The 14,073-nt window shown below is 36.7% G+C and overlaps 1 protein-coding gene and 1 pseudogene across 1 annotated transcript; both read left to right on the forward strand.

The window, feature by feature from the left end:
- On the forward strand, nucleotides 1–6,120 carry LOC132636733 (uncharacterized). The gene is made up of 8 exons (XM_060353738.1): nucleotides 1–159; nucleotides 2,757–2,869; nucleotides 3,365–3,436; nucleotides 4,173–4,208; nucleotides 4,848–4,893; nucleotides 5,076–5,163; nucleotides 5,770–5,827; nucleotides 5,951–6,120. The coding sequence occupies exons 1-8, from the start codon at nucleotides 81–83 to the stop codon at nucleotides 5,999–6,001; spliced, it is 543 nt and encodes a 180-aa protein (XP_060209721.1). The 5' UTR covers nucleotides 1–80; the 3' UTR covers nucleotides 6,002–6,120.
- On the forward strand, nucleotides 5,396–5,574 carry LOC132638852 (U2 spliceosomal RNA; annotated as a pseudogene).
- Nucleotides 6,121–14,073: the final 7,953 nt, after the last annotated feature.

A 14,073-nucleotide genomic window follows, 5' to 3' on the forward strand; every position in this document is an offset into this window, starting at 1 on the left:
GTTCGAAAAGCCCTTTGTCTGTACCCCCACTTTCAGATTCAGACCAACACAGAGAAGAAAGAAAGAAAGAAGGACGAAAAATGGGGTGGATCGGAGAGCAAATCGATTCAATAAAATCAATTCAGTTTAGACAACTCGTTACCCAAGCTATTAGTCTTGGTTCGTCTTAATCTTTTCTCTATATATCTCTTTCTTTCAGTTTTCAATTCACTTGTCTGTTTTTGTTTTGATCTATTCCGACCCGACCCGACCAATTTGGGATTTTTTCATGAATTTATTGGGTATGAAGTGAGGCTCACATATTTTTGATATAAGGCTGAAAGATTTATATGCTGAAATCAAGAGAGAACTATTTTGTACTTATAAATATTTATTTTGGCATGAGAACTTAATTGAATGGTAAGATTGAATAAGTTATATACTCCCAATAAGGATATTATGAAACTTAATGTTACCGGTGGAGAAAAGTGAATAGCTAACCCTCTGTTTGGATGGTTGTTTCCCGTGGTTCATTAATGTACAGTATGGTATGGTACAGTATGGTGTTGTGTTGTATTGTACTGTATTAATGAACACAATGTTTGGATAGACTATATCGTTTGTTGTGGTTTAATAACATTTGTATTGTTTGGTTTGGTTGTATGGTACTATATAATAACTTGTAAGTTTATTAAAATACTCTTAACTCTTAATTAGAAATTAGTTTATATATATTAATAAAACTCAGGTAAAGAATAAAATAGGAACTTTAAAAAATAAGTAGGTAGTGAGTGGGGGTGGTGGAGGGGTGGGTGGTGTGAGATGGGATGAGGGTGGGGGTAGTGGTGGTGAGGGGTAGTGCGTGGTTATGGGATGAGGATGGGGTAGTGGGTGATAGGGTGGGGTTGGGTGGGTGGTGTGACATGAGTGGTTGTGGGATAAGGGTGGGAGTGGGTGGTAGGGTGGGAGTGGTGGTAGGGTGGATGGTCGAGGGTGGGAGTGGGGGTGAGTGGTAGGGTGGGGTGGATGGTGGAGGGTGGGGTATAATGGGAAAATGAAATATGTAATCACGAAAAAACCACCAAATTCGTGGTTGCAAAAATTGGGACTTTTCATGGTTATATAACCATGGGATGAACCATGGGTTTACAACACCATACCACATAATTTTAAGAACAATGGAAACAAACATGGTTTCATACAAAACCATACATTAATGAACCATGGGAAACCACCATCCAAATAGGGGGTAAGAAACCCGCAAGGGAGGCTCAGTTAGTTGAGCATGAGGCTTTCATAATGGAGGTCTCAGGTTCGAAACCCCCTTCCTACGATAGCAGGGGATTTTCCTTCTGGGTCGAGCTCGTCACACGGGGCTTGTCTAATGCGGGTTATCTCTCCTGTGTGGTTTGCGAGCTATTACACAGGAGCTAGGTTTACCCTGTGCGCACCGAAGGGTAGCGGCTGCGGGTTCCCATGTCATAAAAAAAAAAAGTGAATAGCTAAGAAAATCACCTTCTAAAATGATCAAATGTGCTAGTTGGAACTAATGCAGATGAGAGTCTAGCTAATTCCTATCATCTTCTCAATGATTTAGTGACTAGCTTTGGCTTTGTTCAGACTAGATGATATGAGCTAGAAAATAGTTTGACATTTAGAGGGAATATCTAGGAGGCGATTTTGTTTGAAGAATTTAGGAGAATGGAGCTTGAAAGGCAGTTTTCAAAATTTTCAAGAAGTGTTTCTTTGAGTTGTTTTTGCCTGAAAAAGTTGGCTATTGTTGGAAATAATTCCAAACCCAAATTTTCAAATCTTTCAACAACTCAAAATTGACTTCTTGAAAAGAAACTGAAGAACTGAGTATCAGTCTTTGCACGATTTAAAAAACGTAGTTTAAATTCTTTTAAAACTTTTTTTTTTTTTTTGCAAAGTCAATTCAACCAAACACTTTTTAAAAAATTGATATTCAAACTGAGTTATTCAATTTTTCCAAACAAACTCTGAACAGCCTTACATTCAGATACAACAACAACAATATACCTAGTGTAGTCCCACAAGTGGGGTTTGTACGCAGACCTTACATGCAGATAATGATTTGAAATATCTCTCTCTATCTCCTTAGGGTAGAAGGCTAGTAGATAAGTCTCGTTATCTTTCCTTATTAGTAGGCGCATTAGCGCATTATAATTTCTTGTGCTCTGATTTATGTTATTATTTGCTACTTTCTGTACTTTGATTACTCTATTTTATCTGTGCCGCTTCCGTTATTTGCATTTCCATATCGCTTTGAATTCCTACCTTGGTAGGAGTAAGGTCTGCGTACACTCTACCCTCCCCAGACCCCACGTTGTGGGATTTCACTGGGTTGTTGTTGTTGTTGTTGTTGTTTGAATTCCTTGATTATCCTGTTTTTACTGTGTCGCTTGCATTATTTCATTGCAATATCGTTTTGAATCTTTTAACCTTATCTGACTCCCTTTTTATGCTTTTATTGAGCCGAGGGTCTCTCGGAAACAGCCATCCTACCTTGGTAGGAGTAAGGTCTGTGTACATTCTACCCTCCCCAGACCCCAAGATGTGGGATCTCACTGGGTTGTTGTTGTTGTTGTTGTATCTCCTTCTTGCTTGCGACAAATTTTCACTATGAAATGTGGACTCTTAATCAATTCTTTTTGTGTGAAATAGTATGAAAGTGACAGTAGAAAGATTCTGTTCTTTACTTTATTGTAAATGTTAATATCCTTTATTCTGACCCGTTTTCACATAATCACTTTCAGGGATGATCGTTACATCAGCACTTATAATATGGAAAGCGTTGATGTGTGTAACTGGCAGCGAGTCACCTGTGGTGGTTGTGCTTTCTGGAAGTATGGAACCTGGCTTTAAAAGGGTGAGCTAGTCTACTCTGTTTCTTTATCCTTTGCTAAAGATTCTTTACCAGAGGTTGAAAGACTAGAGGAAATTAAGATACGAAACTAAAGAAAGGGCGTCAGAAGAAGATAGCTTGTGGTTTAACTATCTGGTATATCATCTAAGTACCATGATTTATGCCAGATATATATATCTTCTTATGGAGACGGCTTATTGCAGACATAGACTTCAGGGTCTCAGTAGCAACTTTTTATTTGAAATAAATAATGAGCCTTCCTATATTTAACGCTATGCAATGGACGCCTTTCATGTGTCGATGACATTATGATCCTGGAGTCGTTCGTACTGTCAAAGAACCTCAACTGCGAACTCTCCTGAATTATTTTTCTTTTCTTTTGCACTTCAGTGAGAAGTAGAAATACTTCTTTAAGTGGAGTGTTAGTTTCTCCTTTGACTTTGTATTACTGAAAGCATTGTCTTTGTATTACTGAAAGCATTGTCTACTTTCTTGCAGGGTGACATTCTTTTCTTGCATATGAGTAAGGATCCTATTCGTGCGGGAGAAATTGTTGTGTTTAATGTTGATGTAAGTAGTGCTTACCAGCATCTTCTGTTTTACCTTTTCTGCTGAGTTACTTTGGCTTTTTAGAAGATAATCATACACGATAAACCATATTTCTTTGTATTGTCAGCTTTGCGAGTGACTTTGGAGTTATTTATGTTTCCGTAGAAACAACTTGGCACCTGTAAACAATTCTATTTTGTTTATAAGAGAGAGAGAGAAGAAAGAAAGAAGGGTAAGAAAAAAGGATCTCAGTCTCTAACTAAAATACAAAACTTTCTCATAACTAATAGATAAGATAGAAGTAGAGAATAACCGAACACGGGCCATTCTTCTAGAAACACAACTGTAGTTATGTAGTCCACCCGCAAGGGTGGCTCAGTTGGTTGAGCATGGGGCTTTCATAATGGAGGTCTCAGGTTCGAAACCCCCTGCCTACGACAGTAGGGGATTTGCCTTCTCGGTCGAGCTCGTCGCACCGGGCTTGCCTAGTGCGGGTTACCTTTTCTGTGTGGTTTGCGAGCTATTGCACAGAAGCTGGGTTTACCCTGTGCGCACCCGAAGGGTAGCGGCTGCGGGTTCCCATGTCATCAAAAAAAAAAAAGTTATGTAGTCCAAGATTGATCCAAGGAAATAAAATGGTTCATTCGATAGAACCCATATAGTTTTGCTCATAAATGCTTTCTATTCATTGATTGTCTTCAATTAGTTAAAATCATCTAGCTGATTTCTCTGCTGTCATTTGTTTTGTGTTGCACAGGGACGTGAAATTCCAATTGTCCATCGAGTAATAAAGGTATGTTGGGAAGTATTCTCTCTATACAAAATATTCTATCATCTGGCTGTGCTTGACTATTGGAACTTGGTTGCATGCATCAAAATTTTCTGTGTACTGGTAGTAAAATCAGGAACGTGCAAATGATTATCAAACTTTGACAAGGAAAACAAGAATATAAGGGACTGATAAGTGAAGTCATTCTGAAGAGAATCAAGTGATAGATTAGGGTATGTAACCAATCTGAGTAGGATTGGTTTAGAGCCTGGCTGGTTATTTTCCCATTCTCTTCCTTGATAATTGAGAGAAGTGCAAATTTAAAAATAAATTCTGGAGTCCTATACCGCTAATGAGTCTAACCAAAGAACAGACAATAGCAATGACAAATATTATCAGCAACTTCCAATATCATTTTCTTCACTTGGTAATTCAATATGTAGTAACACTTTGTTGTATTTACTTCCATACCCAACCCAAGTACCAGCCTCCTAAAGGAAAAGGGAAAAGGAATTAAAATATTGTTGAATCATGATGATAAGAAGGCATGTGTTTCCTGTACTCACCTAGTTTTGGTTGTGTGCTGCATTTGCTGTCTGCCCACTTTTTCTTCCTCTTGGGTAAAACTAAAACACCATTATTCTCTTTTGTTTTCCCTTGTAGGTTCATGAGCGCCAAGAAACTGGAGAAGTTAATGTCCTTACAAAAGGTAATTTTATGTTGTATCATTTCATAGTTTTCAAGTAATGAAAGAGTTTACTTCAGAGAGTGATCCCTCTTCTCTGTTTACTTGTACTTATCAAATGAAAAAGCCATCTGTTACTTTGCGTATCCCCAATAATTGTTTAGCAGACTATTAAATTTTGTCTTGTTTATGATTCATATCTGTAGGAGACAACAACTTTGGTGATGACAGACTTCTCTATGCCCATGGTCAACTCTGGCTGCAACGTCATCACATCATGGGGAGAGCTGTTGGGTGAGTTGACAATTAGATATGCTCTTTAGATCTTTGGTTTCTCATTTCTTGAGGTCTGTGCGTAAGAGACATATCAGCAACTGTTAGGTTGAGGTCTTTTAGTTGTGTTGCCTTGGCACTCATTTCCTTCCATGCTTTTAACTTATTTGAATATGTACATCTTCCCTTCCATTCTACTTGATGCAATATCGCAGACTCCAACAACTAATCCATCATAAGTTTGCAGAATTCATTACCTTTCTCGGCCTTTTGGTTAAGATCACGTATAGTATCTATTCTTATCAGTTTAATATCTGATACATGAGTCATCGACTCACATGATATTAACTCAATTCATATTGTTAATCGTTTTCCGTATGAAGTTCCCCTTAAAGTAAACTTTACACAGCAGTTTATCATTAATTTCTGCCACAGTTTCCATGCTAGGGAAGTTCCATGAACCTGTTAACACTTTTTTCTTTCTTCTTTTTTTAACCTGTTGTCACTTGAGAAAATATTGAAGTAGCATCTCACTCTTCTCGATTTCTTTTTCTTTTTCTGATCATTTTTTTTTGTAGTAATATCTCAGCCCTTTGTGCTTTACCCTTTTTTTTGTCTCAATTGCAGGTTCTTACCTTATGTTGGGTGGGTAACTATAATCATGACTGAAAAGCCAATTATCAAGGTTTGTGATGAATCAAACATTCTAATTCTGCTTTCTCTAAATGCAATTAAGTGTGAATTTATTAGATTGACTAAACAGGTGCAATGACATTCTAATACTAGGCTATTTTTTCTACTTATGCAGTATATATTGATAGGTGCGTTGGGATTGTTGGTCATCACATCAAAAGATTAGTGGACCATGGCTTCACATCACCGGCACAAATGATAGCTGGAGATTAAAGAGAACTATGTATCTGTCATTTTCCAGAATCAGGACTCATTTTTGGACAAATAGAATACTCTTTCTAGACATGATCCCTCCCCCCCTCTCTCTCTCTCTCTCTGTGATTTCTTGCATGTGATGTGTAAATCAGGCGCAAGTTGGGTGTTTGAACCTATACGAGCAAAGTTCGGTATTTAAGTTGGGAGAAGGATAGAGGGGCGGGCTCGTACTCTCTGGAATTTTGAACTTTTGCACTAACTGGAGTTGAGCTTTCTCCGATATGAAAATGAAAAGGTTTACCTTGTGCGTACCCAAAGGGAAGCGGCTGTGGATCCCTTGTCATAAAAAAAAAATGAAAGGGAAAAAAAAATCCTCTTTCTAGGATGTTCAAACAAACAAAGGCGTAACTTGAACTTTAGGTCCAAGGCCTCACTATGTGGGGGTGTACCAATAAGAACTCGAGCTTGAGATCTCTGATTAAGGAAAAATAAACTTTTAGCATTCCTAACATATCCTTTGACGCTAACTTTCATTCTCTTCTCATGTACATCATAGCTAACTAATTCTGAATAATGGTAAGAACTGAGCTTAATTAACCTAATTTGAGCAAACTAAATGAGAGAGAATGAAGCGAAAAAAGAAAAAGGGAGAGGGATGAAACAAGCAAAGCAATTGTTTTTCTTTTTGTTACTTCCTTCCCAAACCGAGAATCCCTTAGATATGATGCAAAAAGACTCTTATTCTATCCTTGCAATCAGAGAGATTCTCCATGAAAAATATGAATGGGATTATAACTAGAATTATCCATTTTTTTATTCACCTCACATCAATAATCCGATTCCTGTCACCTCTAGGTAATTTTAGTCAAGTGTTTTTAAAGTAAATATATACTTGAGTATCAAGTATAGCTCGTAATAATTTATCTTCCAGACACACGGTGATTCTTTTAAGTCGATACCAATAGCTTACACTCTGTTTGGAACATTGTTACCCATTGTATTGTATTGTATTGTTACCACAAAAACAATGTTTGTTTTGATTGTTATTTAAAATGTATTGTATCGTATTGTTAAATTTCGTCGTTACGTAACAATGAAAAGCTCCATTTTATGTAACAACCGATTTGGTGTTATCCCATTGTTACCTAATTTCTTTTTCCAATTATGTCCTTAATATTTCATAATCCTATTTTACCCTTTACCTTATATTATTTAACTCCACCCAAAAATCCTATACCCTACGTCTTCTACATAACTCTGTCTCCTTCTAGGTTTGGCTCCCTACGTCTTCTTCCTTCTGTTTATCTGCTCCCTACGTCTTCTTCCTTCTTTTATCTCCTTCTACGTTTTTCTTTTTTTGTCCTGCTCCCTGCTTTTGTTGCCTCACCAACAATATTTAAGATCTACCCGTTTGGATATGTCCTAATACCCTGAATTATTGAACTTTGGAAAATGGAATTGGAGGTTTTGTTCGTTCAACAATTATAATGGTGAGTTCGTGTCTTCTTCAATTTTAAGTGTTTGTTAATGGTCTGATATTATGCTATTGCACAATTTACATGCACTTAACTTATAGTTTAGGGTATTTTAGTAAACTTACCAATTAAAATACAGTACGATACATTCAATCCAAACAAAAAATATGTTATTACACAGCAGCAAACGATACAGTCTATCCAAACATTGTATCTACAAAATAGCACAGTACAATATAATACAGTACAATACAATACATTATGAAACAATGGGTAACAACGTTCCAAACAGAGTGTTAGCCTTTAACACGGATGTTAATTTACTACAATTTATGCTGACAAAACTATAAGTCGATACCAATAGCTTAGCCTATGAACTTTCTAATTTTTTTAAATCACTTATATTAACACAACAAAAGAAACACTATTTGGGGAAAAAAAACAAGGGCCAAATATCCGGCACTTTGCATAAAACCTAGTATCTTAGCTTATGATTTTTTTTTTTTTAAATCACTTATATTAACACAACAAACAAATAAAAACTCTCTCTGTTTCAAAATATTTGTCTTGCTGTTTTTTTTTTTGAATTTTTTAACAACTCTTTAATTTTAACTTTTTAAAAGTTAGTATATTTTAGTACATTCTATGAATCTTTAATTTAATACTATAAGATTCAAAAATATATTTTATTTTTTTAAACTCCGTATCAAGTTAAAATCATACAAATATTTTAAAATAGAGGGACCTCTTTTGGGGAGAAAACAAGGACCAACTTCTTAAAACCCTACACTACTCGCTGCTCTTTTGCAGAAACCCATACATCACTGATCATTTTGATGGTGGCAAAGTTAACACATTGTTTAAGGTCCTCTCTGTTTTTCCATGTTTTGATTTCCCATTTATTTCTAATTTGTATATTTTGCTACAGTAGAGTAGAAGCATGTAGGGTTTGTTTGGTATGAAGGAATATGTTATTCTAAAAAATATTTTCTTGGAAAACAAGTTAGGTTAGTACGCAAAAAAATATTATCCCAAGAGCATTTATATGCAATCTTGCAAAATATTATGAGGGTGGGATGGGGTGGGTTTCGGGAGTGGTTGGGGAGAGACAATGAACTTGGAATGTCACTTGCAGAACTAAATTTCCCTACTTACAATAGGAAAATCATTTTCCTTTTTTTTTTTTCCTTTAGCCGAGTGTCTTTTGGAAACAATCTCTTTGCCTCCATGCGTTAGGGTAAGGTCTGCGTATACTCTACCTTTGCTAGACCTCACTTTGTGAGATTATACTGGGTAGGTTGTCGTTGTTGTTTTCCAAGATTACCAACCAAACATGAGAATTTGGAAAACATTTTCTGGAAAATGTTCTCCTTCATACCAAACACACCCATATTTTAGTGATTGTGAAATTTTCTTGAAGTTATATGTTGTTATGAACCAAACTAATCTATGGGAGGACATGGATGGGAAATTTTCAAATTACCTTTGGGACCCTAGTTAAAAGAAGCATGTGCACTATGTGTGAATATGACTATATATAGAAGGGGAACTATTCCATTAGGGTTATGCTATGAAGTTGTCTCTTTAGTTTCTTAGTTGTTTAGATTAGTTCTGGAACCTCCCTCCCTTCTTCCTTTTTTGTCTCTTTGGAAGATTTGATTGCTAGTTTGGATTATTTATAATAGTTTGGTGATGAACTCTTATGTTTGTACGTGTAATTCCAATTATCCATTTCACTACAATATGGGTTTGTTACATCATATAACAACAACATACCCAGTGATCCCATAAGTGGGGTCTGGGGAGGGTAGAATGTACGTAGACCTTACCCTACCTTTGTGGGGTAGAGAGGCTGTTTTTGATGGACCTTACACCTACTATATTTTCTTGAAGTTATCTCCATGATAAAATTGGAGTTCAGTGACCGAAATGTTTTTTGAACTTTATCAGTGTTGTAAATTTTGAATTTTGAATATTTGTTGGAAGATCGAGTTTGTTGATTTTGGTGCGCAACATTATTATTCCAATTTTGAACATTACTTTTAGAGCCTGTTTGGATGGGCTTATGGCTTTAAGCTGAAAACAGCTTATAAGTCAAAAAAAATAAGTTGGGGTAGCCTAACTTATTTTTTTTGGCTTATAAGTTGTTTTCAGCTTATAAGCTGCTTTAGATAAGTTAAGTCAAATTGACTCAATTATTTTTTTGAGCTTATTTTAAACACAAAATGACTTTAAGCTGGTCAGCCAAACACTCAAAAAAGCTAAAAACAGCTTATAAGCCAACTTATAAGCCAATCCAAACGGGCTCTTATTTTTGTATATGAAATTCATATATTTTGAGTTTTGGCTTGCTGAAGTTTGACGTAGCTCTAATAGTTATTTTCTGTTTTCATAGATCCAAGAAAGGGCTATCTTTATAAATCTCTGCTTTCTAGAGATGAGGATGTGTGTTGATTATCCCGCCTTAAATCGAGTCACCATTAAGGAAAAATTTCCCATTTATGTTATTGACGAGCTACTAGACGAGTTGCACGGAGCAAATTTTTTCTCTAAGCTATATCTGCTCCCTTGCGATCACCAGAAGAGAGTTCACCCTACAGACGCTGAGAAAGCAGACTCTAGCACACGTAATGGATATTATGAGTTCTTGGTGATGTTGTGCGGCATTACAAATGTGTCATCTACCTTTGAGTCTCGTATCAATGAGGTACTCAAAGATCATCTCCGAAAATTTGTTTTGGTTTTCTGTGATGAAGTTCTAATTTATAGTAAATGTGGGGAGGATCATGAAAAGCATTTGGGAGCTGTCTTCTCACTTTTACGTACTCATAAGCTGTTTGTCAACCCAAAACAAAGTGTTTTTTGCGTGAGCGCGATTAAGTACCTTGGTCATGTTATATCTAACAGTAGTGTTACAGTGGAACCCGAAAAAATTGAAGCTATCGCCAAGTGGCCAAAACCAACAACGCCTAAAGCGATGAGGGAGTTTTTAGGACTTTGTGGCTATTACAGGAAATTCATTCAACATTATGGAAAGATAACTGATTCTCTAATGTGAATGCTCAAAAAGGATGGATTTTTGTGGACTTCTACTGCTAAAGAAGATTTTACCAAATTGAAGAAAGCAATGATACAAGCCCCTGTTCTTGCTTTGCCGGATTTCTCAAAAACATTCATAATTGAATGTGATTCTTCGGGATCAGGAGTTGCTCGTGTGGTTTTGAGACAAGATCAACCCATTGCTTTCTTTAATGAAGCTTTACACGGGCAAAATTTATTGCTTTCCACTTATGACACGGAAATACTTGCCTTGGTGTTAGCTGTTAAAAAATGGAGGCCTTATCTTTTTGGTAGACAATTCACTGTCCTGACGGATCATCAGAGTCTGAAGCACTTGCAGACTCAGAAAAGTTCTACTGTAACCCAACGACGTTGGCTATTTAAGCTCATGGGATTTGACTTTGTTGTCGAATGCAAGAAAGGGAAAGAAAATATCGTGGCTATGGCTGACGCGCTTTCCCTTAGAAATTCTGATGTTGACAGCAGTTTTAAGTCTATTTCTTTACTAGTTCCAGGGTGGCTAGAAACAATTAAGGAAGAACATTCGACTAGCCCCAAAACCCAAAATCTGGTTCGCTTAGTACAAGATGGTGAAGCTATTGGTTCCTGGAGTTTTCAAGATGGAGTGTTGTATTTCAAAGGGCGTATTTATCTTGACGAGGAATCTCCCTCATTAAAGGCGATTATTGAACAGTTCCATAGTAGCACCCATGAAGGCTTTCATAAGACAGTTCATCATATTCGGGCAAGCTTTTATTGTAAGGGGTTGAGGAAAGAGGTTCAACAATTTATCCGCGAGTGTGGTGTTTGTCAAAAACATATTGTTGAGAGTCTTTCTCCAGCTGGTATTCTTCAGGATCTTCCCGTTCCTAATCGAATTTGGGAGGACATATCGATGGACTTCATAGATGGATTGCCAAGTTCAAAGGGAAAAACATCTATTCTGGTTGTTGCGGATCGCATATCTAAATATGCTCACTTTGTCGCTCTGTCGCATCCTTATTCTGTAAAAGATGTTGCACGAGTTTTCTTTGATAAAATATGTCCCCTACACGGGATGCCAAGGTCCATTGTATGTGACAGAGACCCGATCTTTGCAAGTGCATTCCAGAAGGAGCTTTTTCATCTTGATGGAACTGAATTCAACTTTAGTTCGGGATACCACCCCCAAACTGACGGCCAAACTGAGGTGGTGAATACAATGTTAGAGATGTATTTAAGATGTTTCTCTGGTTCTCATCCAAGAGGTTGGTCAAATTGGTTGTCTTGGGCAGAATTCTGCTATAATATAAGTCTCCATTCCACAACCAAAAAGACTCCGTTTGAAGCTGTTTATGGAAAGGAATCACCTTCTTTAACTTCATACGTCCCAGGCACTGTGAAACTAGAGTCAATGGAACAACAGTTGCTAGCTCGCGATCATGTTATCAAGGATGCTAAGGAGAAGATTGCAGCAGCACAGAATTGGGTAAAGACGATTTATGATTCTAAGCATAGAGAAAGGGAATTTGCTACTGGTGATATGCTATTTCTCAAGTTGCAAGTTTATTGCAAGACTTTTGTGGCTAATAAGCGTAAGGCATATAGACTTTCATCAAAGTACTATGGACCCTTCAGAGTTCTTGAAAAAGTCGGGTCTGTGGCGTATAGGCTTGAACTAACAGCTGGAAGCAAGATCCATTCAGTTTTTCACGTCTCCGTTCTCAAAAAACATGTTGGTGATGACATCGTCGCTGCTGTTCAAACTCAGCTTCCAGTTCAGATTGATGACTTCCTGGAAGTATAATCTCAGTTTGTTAAGTTTGAAACTTTGTTTGCAAGTTCAAGTTTGTTGCTTTTAGTGCAGCACGTTCTTACTTGAAAAAAACCTTTGTTTTTGTGTAAATAAGGCTAGTATCTGTTGAAGCTTATATGAAATTCAATAGAACTATATTTTGAACTTTGGCTTGATTGAGGTTTGGGTCTCATCTTAACACTCATCAATTCACGTAGCTTTAATTATTATATCTCTGTTGTTCCATATATCATCATAGATAGGCCCAAAGAGGGTACAGTTCTGGTCGTTCCGCTTTGTCGATGATGGTAGTATAAGAGATATGTAACCTCCCCTACCACCCAATCTCCTTCTAGATCAAAGCCAGACATGACCTACAAAGGCGCTAGTTTTAGCCCTTTCAACAATGAAGGCCCGTGTGACACTCAGCATTAATCTAGAATTCCTAACCATATTTAAATGATAATATGGGCACACGCCCTTTATAACCACGTGACCACTTCCTTTCTTAGATGGTTTTCTATTTGCATCCAATGCCTTTAGTAAAAGTACAAGTAGAGGGAGACGTTTGCCTCACACTTCTTAGTGGTTGAGCCAGGTGAAGAACTTGCTTCCAAGTCTGAATATTATATCGTTGATGCGGACCGGGCCTCCTTGTATCGCACCATTGTGTTTCATCCAAAGATGAATCGATGTCTTGATGCAAACGCTGATCGGGCTCAATTGTTCTTGTCCAGTATAGTCTTATGAAGTTCTTGGCACTGGGGCCGTCCATTCGATTTGGTTATCATTATTGGATTTTTGAAAAAAAAAAAAAGGTGCAAATCTATTGTATATTCAACATCTGCATATAACAAAGTATTGTACAAATCGTCAAGAGATGCTAAAAGCTTCTTTGTCATTGTCTGAAAAGGCCTCAATCCACACTACATAGTTGAAAACAAGAGGAAACTTGATGATACTTATTGGCACTCGGAGAACTTGAAGAAAAATGAGGATATGGACTCATTTTTACAAATGTTAAGCTATATTCACTTGTTAGAGATTCCCAAAAGGACCGCTCTTTATTCTTCTTGATCATTAGCTACATTTACCAAAAGAAAATGCAAGCTTCTTATTATAACAAAGATTATGCTCCTTTTGACCCCCCTAAAAAAACAAAAACAAATTGACTATGCTCCTCAAGGTCTAACATACCATGCTTTTACATTTCACTATGCTCTAGAAACATTTCGGAACAAGAGCAAATTGCAAAGAGTTTTAAGTTTTATATGCACCAACAATATAAAAAATATTTATACAATTGACACATATAACGTAAATCCAAATATTAAGAAGATTCAAAAGGATTCCGACCTATTAGCCAATATCGACATGATTTCTATTGAGTGGAACAAGGCTCCAAGCAAATTTTGGTACAGAACGCTTCCCTTTTAATGGGCCTTACATAATTTGAATTCGAAATAGTCAAGACCCTAGAACGAATATTAGATGCCGAGCTAAAAAGAAAAAATCCTTATGATCTACTAGTATTATATCAAAATTGGATAAAAGCCCTAATTTATCATTCTGTAATTGAAATTTGAAAGTATCTTAAAATTACTATCATTATAATTTATGGTACATTGACAAATGATCTTTATCTTGACCCTAACAAAGCTCTAGCTTAGCTAGACTGAGAACCTTAAACTCGGCCAATATTTTAACACGGTAAATTACGTGTTAAAATGCTTT

This window comes from Lycium barbarum, chromosome 4 (assembly GCF_019175385.1).
Source record: "Lycium barbarum isolate Lr01 chromosome 4, ASM1917538v2, whole genome shotgun sequence".
NCBI classification, from domain to species: Eukaryota; Viridiplantae; Streptophyta; class Magnoliopsida; order Solanales; family Solanaceae; genus Lycium; species Lycium barbarum.

Bases quoted from the DNA above. Each gene is read 5' to 3' on its own strand.
- LOC132636733 (XM_060353738.1), top strand. From the start codon at position 81: ATGGGGTGGATCGGAGAGCAAATCGATTCAATAAAATCAATTCAGTTT. The intron at 2,870-3,364 runs GTGAGCTAGTCT...ACTTTCTTGCAG, and splicing joins TGGAACCTGGCTTTAAAAGG to GGTGACATTCTTTTCTTGCA. The intron at 4,209-4,847 runs GTATGTTGGGAA...TTTCCCTTGTAG, and splicing joins TTGTCCATCGAGTAATAAAG to GTTCATGAGCGCCAAGAAAC.